This window comes from Rhinolophus sinicus, chromosome 4 (genome assembly GCF_057876585.1).
Source record: "Rhinolophus sinicus isolate RSI-liver-muscle chromosome 4, RSI-T2T, whole genome shotgun sequence".
Lineage (NCBI taxonomy): Eukaryota > Metazoa > Chordata > Mammalia > Chiroptera > Rhinolophidae > Rhinolophus > Rhinolophus sinicus.
Genome location: NC_142504.1, coordinates 52,637,025 through 52,650,097, shown reverse-complemented (window position 1 = coordinate 52,650,097; position 13,073 = coordinate 52,637,025). Strand labels below are relative to the sequence as shown.

Genomic DNA, 13,073 nt, shown 5'->3' with positions numbered 1-13,073 from the left:
CCATTCTACTTCTCGGAATTTATCCTGAGGAAACAAAAGCCCAAAAGTTTTATATCCTACTATGTTGATTGCACTATTGCTTATGTTAGAGATAGATAGAAGCAAAAAACTAACGTCTAAAAGGGGACTAAGTAAATTATATGACTCTCATGTAATGAAATACTATAAAGACATTAAAGAATTGTGGAAGAATATTTAAATAATGTACTCAATTACTTGTAGTAAATTGTTAGGTTAATAAAAATAGATTTAAAAAGATTGTTAGTGGTATTCATTTTTGCTGGGACAGTAACTGGTACTTGTTTTATTCCTTTGGGTTTTTCTTTATTTTGGAGTTTTCTATATTGTAGCTACATGTAGGGTAGCAGCCATAAAAGAACACAATAAATACTAGCTAAAGAAAATGGAAGAAACCTGATTTCTGACAACAGTTGGGTACAATCAGTATTTAACTTTAGATTCAGTCTTATCTTGATGGCTGAACTTACATAATTTTTTGTTGTCTTATTACAAAATAGAATGTATTTATGTTAGAAAATGTAGCATAGAAAATATCCATAATCTTATCATTATGAAACAGTCATGGTTAACATATATGTTATGTGTTCTATGTTATGTGTGTGAGTGATAAATACCTACACACAAACACATCCAAACTGTATACGTATAATTTAAAATAGGGATTGGAAACTTTTTCTGTAAAGGACTGGCATTAAACATATTAGTCTTTTCAGGTTACATACTGTTTCTGTTGAATATTTTTCTTTTTCCTTCCATCTCCTTTCCTTGCTTGCTTCCTTCCTTCCTTCCTTCCTCCTTCCCTCCCAAGCTTTTAAAAGTAAAAAGACTATTCTTAGCTTACAGGCCTTAAAAAAAGAGGCCAGGGCCAGGCTGTAGTTTAACCAACATGTTTTAAATTATATAACAAATCAATTTTAATGTACTTAAAAGAGGAAGAGCATGTACCAGCTTTGCAAAGTATTATTTAGCAACAGTGGACTAAAGTACTAGTACGTAATCAGAAACATAAGAGCCAATACGAATGTTGCCCAAATTAGCCATCAGGCATTTCTGGATGTGTACTTCTGCCAGAGCTTTATCTGGATGATGATAGAAGTGGTCCCTAGGTAGAGCTGCCGAGAATGGGTCATTGGAAACGTGTTAGAACTATATTGTAGATTCCTTTATTTCTTTGCCCTTGAATAAGACTTTATTAAAGAAGAATGTTGAAAAATGTAAGTAATGATTGCTATGTGTTACTGAAGTTAATTTGTATCATTTAAGTCATTGGGTAGATTGTGTGCACTCCATCTTCACTGCCTCATGGCTAATTTAACAAAAGAATCATGTTGAATGAAATGTTACGAAGAGTTTCCCATCAAATGAATAAAATGCCCTGTGAATTTATCTTCTAGATATGCTCAGTGAAGGAGCGGCACGCCAGTGAGATGCGAGACTTGCCAAGTCGATATGTTGAAATAGGTATGCCTTCTCTAAATGTAAAACTTGCAGAGAGAATCAATCCATTTTGTTAAGGAAAAACCTGAGACCATGTTCTTCTTCAGGCCTTACACTTGGGACCCTGATGAAATAGGTCAAGAAGCTTTTGTGTTCAGCTTTGAAGCCTCACTATAGACTCCCGTTTTCCTTACTATATTTCTAATTTTTACACAATACTTTTTTAGTTGGTTTTGAAGTTGAATAACCGTGGGTTTGGGTTCTGGGTCTGTTTACCACCTGGATTTTGGACAATCTTGTACATGCCTCAGTATTCTTATTTATAAAATGTAGAAAAGAAAACCTGTCCCTCAGGTATTGTTTGTGGGAATTTAAGAGTTAATTTACTGCCTGCCCAGCTCACATCAGAGTACCGACACCTAGTGTTGTCAACATGTATCTTCTGAATATTAGTTTTTGTCACCACTGGTCTGGTCCAAACTTCCATAATCCTTTTTGTGGATCATCGCAGCAGCTTCCTAACTGGTTTATCTCCTTCCATTGTGCATTACTGCAGTCCAGTCTCCCCACTGCAGTCAACATACAGATCAGATCACGTCACCATTCTTCAGTCCCTTCCGATTGTTCTTAGCATAAAAATGACACCCCTGCATCTGTGTTGGCCCTCACCGGCCTTCCTAGCATCAGCTGAGCTTCTCCTTGTTCTCTGGGCTGCAGCATCACTGGCCTTCTTTCACCTGTCCGTGCTTCTCCTTCCCATCTGTATAGAATGCTCTTCTTGCATCTTCACATCATTGAACCTCAGTCATCCTTAATCATACCTCAGCTCAAGTACCGCTTCCCTGGGAAAGCCCACCCACCTTCTGGGACAGGCCACGCCCACCAGCCTTCCTGCACAGGCCCGGTCCTTCCATGACAGGAATATGGAAGTCCCCTTTCTAGCACTTGCTTCAGTTGCAGTGATCATGTAATTATTCAATGCCTTCCTGTCTCTTCTGCGAGATGATAACCTCCTTTAGTGTACACACTGGGTCTGCTTTTGCTCAGTGTTTGTATCTCAGGGACCTGGCACATAGTAGTATTAAATAATATTGTGTGGAATGAATCAGTGACTCAGGGAAAGAACTGTTCAGGAGGAATATGACATACTACTACTTCTATGACTCAGTTTTATAACTGCAAAAGTTAGAAAGAATGAAAATTGACTTTTGTCAATTAAACAGACATAGTAAAAGCTGTTTTTATATTACGTAGAACTGAGAGCAATAGGAGACACAGTTGTGTGGTCACAAAAATTTTGCCATATTATAAGTCAGATGAAAATTTCATTTACCCATTTGGATGATGGATGGAGAATATAAATTTGATGGGTCATTATAACAAAGTGAAGCTCAGATAAATCATTTGTATGTGAATATATTTCTGAAAACCAAGAAAGACATATGTTACCCACATGGCTAATATGGCTACAGCGTTTAAACCTGGGATATTTTGTACTTGAGGTCAGAAGTTGGTGATAGGGTTTTAATAACTTTTTGCCTTAGAAGGATAAATAAATACATAGTTCAGATTGCTCAGAGTATGGACAGAATAGCTAGTGTGTGCAGGATGTATAATGCTACTGAGAAAAACTGAGGAGCAAGATAATAGAGAAGACCGATAAAAAGAGAAAGATAATTATTTCATTATCTCTATTCTCTTTTCTGTTACCCTTTGCCATCAGAAAAAAATCCTCTGACCATCTCAATGCATATTGTACTCAGAGATAAGTATTAGGATATTTTAAATACAGATGAGTTAAAGAAAAAAGACAAGGACTCTGGGAATTTTTAAGAATGTAAAAATTTGCAGGGAGGCATAAAAATGTAGCAGGTATTTTCTCTCTAGTTGGTATTTGTTGCTAACATACTAGGTGGGGTGGGGGCGTTGCGTTATATGCCTCACCTGCACTAGTTCTCTTCACTCTCACAGCAGCCCTTTGAAGGGCAGGCAGTGTGCTTCTCCTTCGTCCCTAAGTCAGTGGGAGCTTAGGGATGTACATAACTTGACTAAAATCTTGCTACCATGGCATTAAAATGGATACAATCTTATTGATAACGTTACTTCACCTTCCTGAGCCAGGCTTTTCTCACCTGTAAAATGGAGGTGATAATACCTATCTTTGCAGATGGTGTGAGAATTAGACATGGCATAAGTAACATCTGTAACACAGTGGCGGACAGTAGGTGCTCACTGAAATACGGTGGTTATTATCACCACACAGACTTCCATTCCAGCTTTGTAACTGCTCATAGCTGGCCCAGTAGTGGCCCTGGGGCCTGGGATCCAGTTATTTAAAGTGTAGTCCATCTGTACTACAATTTATATGAAATAGACCATGTGTGAGTACTGACAATACCACATTACTGACGTTTTACTACTACAGTTAGTGGTTAAGTACCATCTTTTCCCCTCTTGAGAGTGAACTTTTAATAATATGAACCATTTCCACAGCAGGAGGTAAAGTGGTTTAGATAAGCGCCCTTGACTAGGATGAAGGAGGAGAGAAATATTAGGTCTGGATTACAATTCACTTTAGCCTTGAATGGTGTGATCCACCATTCTTCAGTAAATGAAGGGAAAACAACATTGAGATTCAAGAAGTATCTGTGGCTGTACGAGTACATTTCTTAGAAGCTGAATGTTTGTAACTCTTCCTTGTAAGTCAGTATCTCAAAAACAACACAAAAGTTATTCCTCTCAATAGGATATTAATTTATTTTTGTAAATGACTAATGATCATAAAAATTGAGCTTACTGTTCAGTCACCAATCTGTGAAGACATTCTCTATGCATAAGCCTTTTTGGATGTCATTTCTTCCTCCATATTACGTTGCTGAAAGTAGGTTGTAGTCCATGCTTGCCCTCTTAGTTTCACTTCACTTGCATCTGCTGTGTTATAGGACTTGCTAATCCTCTGGCACTTTTCCCCAATGTCGTACATGGTCTTTATGGAATGGTAGTTGGAGAGCAGATTATTATGTTGTTGGGAAATGAATCCAATACTTGTGTGTCATTTTCCAGGTGTCTACTTCCAGGAGCAATGACTTGATGACTTATGCGAGGAATTAATTAACTTCCGGGTCTTGATTTCATACAGAAGTTTATTTAGAGAGATTGAAAGAAACTGCGAATCTATGTATAATGACAGAGAATCAAGGAAGAGAGAGAGGGAAGAGATAAGATGGGACACCTTTTTCATTTTAAGCAGTGTCATTGGTCTTATGCTATGATTCTTAGAATTTAGAATATCGTTCTATTTTCAGCCTCTTGATTGGGAAATCAGTGACCTGGAAATGGAAGATCTGTGAAATAAATATCTTTCTTAGATCTAAGTGTCTCTCTCAACCCACCTGTTATCCTTTTGACCCAGACATGCAGGTTCCAGCAGTGGGACAGTTGTGCATGCAGGTGACATGGTCCATCTCATAGTTGTAAGTCTCACCAGAAATCAGGACAGTGCTGATACTGTTCAAAGTGTTTCGTTTAAGGATCTATCTGTGGGAGGTTTTCTGTTCTGTTCTAGTTGAGTTTGACTCCCTATAATCTATTCATTTTTCTGTTCTGCGTTGAATTCTTTTTCTCGACATTATATTTTGAAAACTTGAAAACGTACAAAAAAGTAAAGAACTTTGCAGTGAACACCTATATACTTACCTTGTAGATTCTGAAATTAAGATTTCACTATGCTTGCTTTATTACATGTCTTTATCCATTCCTCCTCAAAGTAAGAACTCCTTCCTTTGTTGGGGATGCAAATGTTTGTTATTGGAAGTGGAATTAATAATTATTTCTGTAATAAGTACTGGTAAGAAGTTTGAGTCACCTGAAATAACAAACATACTCTATTCCTTTTGTGAGAACATCACCAGCCACATGCTATATACACTAAAAACAGAATTTCACTTAATTTTCACAATGATCCCAATAGGTAGGAACTGTTTTCCCATTTTATAGGTAACCTGCTCAAGATGATCACATTCATAAGCGAAGAAGGCAGCGTTTGAACTCAGATATGTCTAGTTTCAAAGCTGTTACTCATGACCTCTGTGCCCTGCCTTCTTCCCATGCATTCCCTCTACCTAACCCATGGCCCTTGTTTGCAGTCAGATGAGAAGAACAGAGCCTTGCTCTGGACATTTAAATAAAAACCATAGGATAGACATTGTCTAGAATCCAGAGATTTCATATACCAGTGATGTCTGCTTACCTCTTCTTCCAACAGCCAGGTGCCATGGAAATGCTGTGGATTTGTTCTTTTATTTTGGTCCAGAGAAGTGTCCAGTGTGGACGAGTAAAACTTGCATTTCCTGTTATTTTATCCTGGAAATAATGGCCCTTCTTTGTTTCTCTTCCAAATTGTTAGGGAATAAACATCATTGCCTTGGATGGCTATCAAAATTGTTTCTAAGGAAAGGGGACCAAATCCAGACTGGGATGCTATTCTTTCAGTCCTTTGAAAAAGAAGAAAAACTCTTGTTTGCCATTTTTTAATATTTGACTTCAATATAATTGATGCATCAAGGTAGTTTTGGGGGTTTTTGGTTTCTGAAATTGTTTATTTATTTTTAAATCTTATTTTATTGTGGTAAGAACACCTAACACGCGATCTACCCTCTAATACATTTGTAAGGGTAGTTCACTACAGGCAAAGTGGTGTTTGGCGGATCTCTAGAACTTGCTCATCTTGCTTCACTGAAACTATGCCTGTTGGTCAGCAACTCCCCATTTTCCGTTCCCCTCAGCCCTTTGCAATCACCATTCTACTCTTTGATTCTATGAATTTCACTATTTTAGGTACCTCTTATCAGTGGAATCATGCAGGGTTTGGCTTTCTGTGACTGTCTTATTTCACTGAGCCCAGTGTTGTCAGGATTCATCCATACTGTTGCATATTGCAGAATTTTCTTTTTTTTAAGCTGGGTAATGTTTTATTTTCTTTCTCCAATCCTCTGTGGATGGGCATTTCAATTGTTCCCACATCTTGGCTATTGTGAATAATGCCTCAATGAACCTGGGAGTGCTGATGTGTCTTCAGGATCCTGATTTCAGTGTTTTTGGATAATTACCCAGAAGTGCAATTGCTGGGTGATAAGGTAGTTCTAATTTTCGGTTTTTTGGAACCTCCATACTGTTTTCCATAGCACCATTTTGCTTTCCTACCAGCAGTATATGAGGGTTCCAACTTCTCCACGTGCTCACAACACTTGTTTTGTTGTTTCCGTTTTGAAGATAGCCTGTGGACAAGTTAAAGCATAACCATGTGGTACGAACCTTCCACCCAGCAAGGCCGTGATGGCTGCCTTTTCTGTTGTCTGAGCTGCTCACTACATTCATTCCTCCTCAGTGCTGCTTCGTGACGTTTAGTAAATGAGATGATCACACCAGCTTAGCTTCGTCATTTAACACAGACTTGTGCTGAATAGTGATTAGAAAATATGGAATGAAATTGCAGACTAGACCTATTTTAACTTATGTGTACTTTTGCCTCCTGATCTGATGCTTTTGTTATTTTGTCTCTTAGCCATTTTCTTCTCTTTCATTCCCAGGTACTGGGTCTTCTCCGTCACTTGCTGACGTCAACACCTTTACTTTAATACATCTGCACAGTCCTGCAGATATGCAATCCTGCGATTTCCAAATGTATTTTTTTTAGATCAGTGGTCATGCTGACAGAGTGTCCAAACTTTCTGAGAAGCCTGTGGATGTTGTTATATCCAGTTGATTATGAGATACTACTGGCTGGTGCCTGAGGGGCCGATTCTCGTGGGAGGAAGGCACCCTCATAAAGGGGCCTCAATGCTTTTTCATAAGTGAATGTAAGACAATGAAGATAATTTTTCTTATTTATAGATTGCCTGACAAACTGATTTTATTTGCTTGCATTTTAAGAATCATAGAAGCTAAAATCTATAGGATATCATTTCAGTAAGATACCAAATCCTTCTTGATCACATTTAGCTACGGAGCATTTGGGGACCAGCAAAGGGAAAACAAGGGCCAAACATTAAAAAGCAGTACAAGTTCTCTTTCCTGTGGTGCTTTTGCCCTTGTAGCAAATTCAAGGGAGGGGCTGGGGCACACAGCTGCTTGCATGCAAGTCTCCCAGCGGGCTGTCGAGCCCTAATTGCAGTCTTCAAAGTGCAGTGCACCTCTAACCTCAGCAGCTCTGGGTTCTGATTGGTCTGCTGGTGTGGCTTTTGACTGGGACAAGGAAGGCTTCAGATTCTTACACCGTTGCCTTCTATTTAAGTGACTTTAGTCATGCTGCTTAACCTCCCTGAGCATCAGTGCCCCTCTAAAAATAAGTCCAGGTTGTTATGGTACACATAGACAAGGTCTGTAAAATATTTAGCATAGTGTTCATCAAATGGGAGCTATTGTTACTATTACTGTTATATTTAGTAACTCAGTGAAAGAAAAACAGTGGTTTCCTCTAACAAAGAGAAGACTATTATGTTCAACAAAATCAGTTGAAAGAGAATTGGGGAAGATATATACAAGGAATCACAGTTAAGTTCGTGAACTTGTTGTGACAATGTTGCTAACCTTTTTTGATATCAGAGGGATTAGTCATGATGAATTTGTACCAATCGGACATGTAGCTTTACCAAGTTTATTATTTGGAAGTGCTGAAAAGGCTGCGTGAAAAAGGGACACAACCTCAACTTTTCACCAACAATTCATGGCTCTTGCATCATGACAATGTACCAGCTCACATGGCACTGTCTGTGAGGGAGTTTTTAGCCAGTAAACAAATAACTGTATTGGAACACCCTCCCTACTCTCCTGATCTGGCCCCCAGTGACTTTGTTCTTTACCCAAAGATAAAGGAAATATTGAAAGGAAGACATTTTGATGACATTCAGGGCATCAAGCGTAATACGATGACAGCTCTGATGGCCATTCCAGAAAAAGAGTTCCAAAATTGCTTTGAAGCGTGGACTAGGCACTGACATCAGTGCATAACTTCCCAAGGGGAGTACTTCACAGGTGACTGTAGTGATATTCAGCAGTGAGGTATGGAGCACTTTTTGTAGGATGAGTTCGCGAACTTAATTTTCCGACCTCGTAGATAAGGATTTCTGAATTATTCTGAGAAGATTAATACATTTCATAACTGTATTTCTCACTAAGATATATCTAGAAACCTACATGCAATAAAGGTACAAGTAATAATACTTTTTAACTATTTTCATTTTTGCATATCATGTGGTATTGTTATTTCTTTAGCTTCTAGACTCACAGTCCCTTCTGTCTTCATCATCCTGATGCTTCTAGAAGAGCGCTTACGCCTAATTGGTACTCAGTAATTCTTTATTAAGTTGTTGATAATTCTCAGAAATATATGACACAAGGTACAAGAAAGTTCTTGTTAATTTTTATTTCAATCCCATGGCAGTCATTCTAAAACTGACAGCAAGAGCGCATGCGCTGTTGATGCTCAGTGGTATTTGTGTATTTCTGACTCTAACCCTGACTCCGCCCTGTGTATAGTTGATACATTAAGTTGCCGTGTAACACTATTGATACAGTTAACGTTTTGTGTTTGGAGGATTATGTGAAGACAGTGGTAGTGGCAGCGTCCTTTGTCAATCTGTTGGAGTCCTCATGTAAAAACGGAACAACTGGACCACACAGCTAAAAACCTATAGACCACATTTAAAACAAACCTGAGAAGATAGCCCTAAGAACCTCAGGACACGAATGAATGGGAAAATCCTCCAATAGCCCCAGGGCTGTTATGGTGTCAGCATCTGTGAGAAAAAGCACAGGGGAGCAAGGGGGTGTCTGGTGTACTTGAGACCAGGAGAAGGTCAAAACAGCCACCAGCATTCCCTGGCCACTTGGGGGTCACTCTGAGAAGAGTGGGTACAGGGCTGCAGGGGTTCGAGGGGCTTGGGCAGCCCAGGAGCCCCTGTAAACTCATAGTCGAACAGCCCGTGCTTCCTGCCAGGACCTAAACACAAGGACCGAAAAATGCCAAGGTCACATCCCATCGTAAGGTTTAAGAAAAAGTGAATATGGAGCAGACAAGCATCCTTGGCAATGAAAGCACACCAGAAAGAAACTCCCACAGAATAAATCACAACTGTAATTTACTATTCAGACATTTTTAAGAAGTGATGTAGAGCATGAAAGAACAAAAATCAGAATTTAATAATCTCAAGTGAGGTGCTAAAACTCAGGAAATATTTATAAATAAAAGATCACTTTAGAAATGAAGATTAAACTAGAAGGAAACAAGAGCAAGTAGACAGATAATGCTGCAAAATAAATAGAAGAGGAAAAAGTTTTAAATCACAAAGAAATAAAGGGAAGAAAAGATTTATAATAAAGTGACAAATACTAAAGACAGGCTAACATGATTCAGCCTACAAATAAGAGTCCCTGCAAACAAAACAAGGCAATGGAATAAATACCAAAAACAGTATTTCAAGAAAAATGTCCTGACACTACAAGAAAACTTGAATCTGTAAATTAAACTAACACATTGTGTATCTGAAAACAATGACCCGTAGTGAGTACCATCGAGATATATTTGAGTCAAATTACTGGACTTTAAAGACGAAAAATATTTTGGGCATCTAGACCTCCGCTGTCCGGTACGATGGCCACTAGCCACTTGCAGTTGTTTCATGCTCAAAATGTGGCAAGTATGACTGAGACGAGCTGCATCCACATCCGAAGACAGTGTGCTGATCAAAAGTAAATGATCTCAGTAATAACTTTCTATGTTGTCACGTGTTAGAATGATAATACTTTAGATATATTGCATTAAATAAAATACATTTTTTAAATTGCACCTCTTTATAGTTTTTAATGTGGCTACTAGAAAGTGTAAAATTATATATGTAAGTTGTGTTTTGGGCTTGCATTAATATTCCACTGGACAGCACTGATCAAAGACATCAGCTTTCCTTCTGGATTAGGACTCTGTACACAACAACCCTCTTTGTGGATCCAAAGGACCTCCCTGGATAGGTTTTTCATGTAAATAGGCGTTTTAAAATTTTCTTTCTCTCTTCATCTGCTTAGAATCTCTCGGTTTTTTCTTTGACCGGTGTCTTGTCTCATGTGTAAGAAAGCTTTGTCCTCCGGAATGCACCAGAGCACAGCAATCTCCTTGTCTGTGTTGGGCGAGGAGGCTGTGCTGCCGCTGGAGTGAGCGCCTGGCCTCACGTCCGTTATCACCTGAGTGAACACTGCACACTCCCTGCAGGCCCCGGAGCCGGCCCCTCCCTTTCCCATCTCTTGGGTCTGAAGCGTAGCTACTGTCTTCTTGTGGCTCCCTCTAGAAATTCTGAATTTGTCTCTCCTCTTTCCCCCTTCTTTAGCTTTTGCTTTCTATTTTTTACTGCTTTCCAACAGAATCTGTATTTATTTTCTTTGTGATTTATATTTTCCAGATAACCAGTTTAAAGGTGAGCTTCTATGGTAATAGTCCTGTAAACCACCTGTATTCAAATTGTTTTTCATTTAGGGAAAAAAATAGTCATTAAAAAAGTATTGAAATCATTGTTATGTGGGAAAAACAGAATTTCAGAGAAAATAAACGAAAACTTTCATTGGTCCATTGCAAATTTGAAATAGAAAGTAATTACTTGAAGATATTTTACAGAGTCAGTTCATAAACTTTTACATAATGTATGTTCTTCACAAGAATAAATATTACCATTCAACAGTTCTTTCTCTCAGTCTGTTCAGTGAGAAGAATAATCCTATTCTTCAGAAAGTTCATTCTGTCTGAAAGTTCATTCTGACTGCTGTCTCCAACCAGCCCGTCTTAGATTCAGCACTAATATAAAGAATAAACTGAATCATGATAGACCTAAAAATAAAACACCATCATTTATTTTGAAAGGCCTTTTTTTAAAAAAAAAACACACAGAATAGCTGTAGACATTTCCTAAACCAAGAACTCACATTAGGAAGTGAGTTCTTTTTTACATGATATCATTACTGGTGGGTATTAATGGATATGAGTTGCTAAGTGGTAGAATATTCAATGCTAAGATAAACAGCCATTATTTTTGAACTCTTAAGTTGTGAATCATAGTGGGTATGACTATAATGGCAGTTTTGTTTTCCATAAGAAAATTTCTGTTGATAATGATTTTTTAATAAAATGAAAAGAATGATTTAATTTCACCTTTATCTGAATGTTGATAACTGCCTCTGGGAATCTTGACAATGCTATTTTTATGTACCATATCTTCATTAGTAACATTTTTTGTTAATTTATAATTTAGTCACTTTATGTAGTCTGTGCTTAAGTTATTATTCTCAATTAGTAAAGTCTGGTAAGATTTAGTACTTAACAAATAAGCATTTAGTACATTATCTGGAATTGAGAAGTGAAATAGGTGCTTCTGTACATCTTTTATTTTTCTTTTATTTTTCTTAACCCATTTAGGTTTTTTATCGTGTTCTTTGAGAACATGGCATTTTCTGTCTTATTAAAGCAAGTTATTGAGGACTAGGAGATCAGGATCTAGAGGAAGAAGGTTTGGATAGGATTATAATATTTTCTAGCTTCTCTGCTGTATCTTCCTGCTCATTCATAAGAACCTGGTCTTGGCGTGTATTGGTTACCTGTAGGAGAGACAGTGTCTGGTGCCACCTGTCAGTGAATCCAGTAGCCCACTGGCCCCCCAAATGGGGAGAATACCTGGCTCACCCCCCTTAGGTGACGGTTTCCCTCAGCTGGCCGTGGCCGACAAGCACATCACAGCCTCCGTGTCATTCCCATGGAACAGTCAGTGACATCGCTCATCTGTTCTTCACCCAGGTTGCTGGAAAGGGAACTTTGTGTAGCCTTTCAGCGACAGAGTGATTTAGTAAAACAGGACTCAAGTTCCTCGCTACGAAACAGAGTTCAGCAATCTCAGGAGTGATGGCACCTACACAGCCTCTTGTTCACATTTCATTAGGCTGTCTAGAATGTGAAAATATCACCTCTTTAATCACAGGGTCCTGTGTGGCCACATACTGTTCAATAGCATCTGCATATTCCAGCCCCCCCTTCCCCTCTCCGCCATCCGCCTCCACAGAGCACAGCCCCGTGAGCTTCTCCCTCCGGAACCTGCAGTGTCTGGTTACTCTGGGTGTGCTTACTCCAAACGTGGTTGTGGTGGAGGTGACTACATACGTGCTTCCTGTGAACAGTTACCCCAATACCACTCCCCACAACTTTGTTCAAGTGCCCGGATGAGAGTATTCAGTTCAGACCCCCAGCTAGGACCAGAGCACGTGCCTTTGCATTTCCATTCTGTGGTTCTGTCCAGGGCATTATGACCACCTATGAGATCTAATCAAAGACAAAACATAAGAAATAGTATTCTTTTGAATGTTTATGTTACTACCGTATTTGCCCCGAAAATAAGACCTAACCGGAAAATAAGCCCGAGCGTGATTTTTCAGGGTAACATCCCCTGAACATAAGCCCTAATGTGTCTTTTGGAACAAAAATTAATATAAGACCCAGTCTTATTTTCAGGGAAACACGGTAACTATTGAGTAATTTTTTTGATTATCCTCTATTTCATTTTGGTATGAAAATGAAATTGTGAAAA

At 38.6% G+C, this 13,073-nt stretch overlaps 1 protein-coding gene across 2 annotated transcripts in view; it reads left to right on the top strand.

The window, feature by feature from the left end:
- VPS41 (VPS41 subunit of HOPS complex) overlaps positions 1–13,073 on the top strand; it is a 171,644-nt gene that overhangs the window by 100,159 nt on the left and 58,412 nt on the right. For both annotated transcript variants that reach the window (XM_019710243.3, XM_074340530.2), the window contains one exon: positions 1,416–1,482. In XM_019710243.3, coding sequence (XP_019565802.1) covers positions 1,416–1,482 — 67 coding nt within the window. The remainder of the gene's footprint in view (positions 1–1,415; positions 1,483–13,073) is intronic.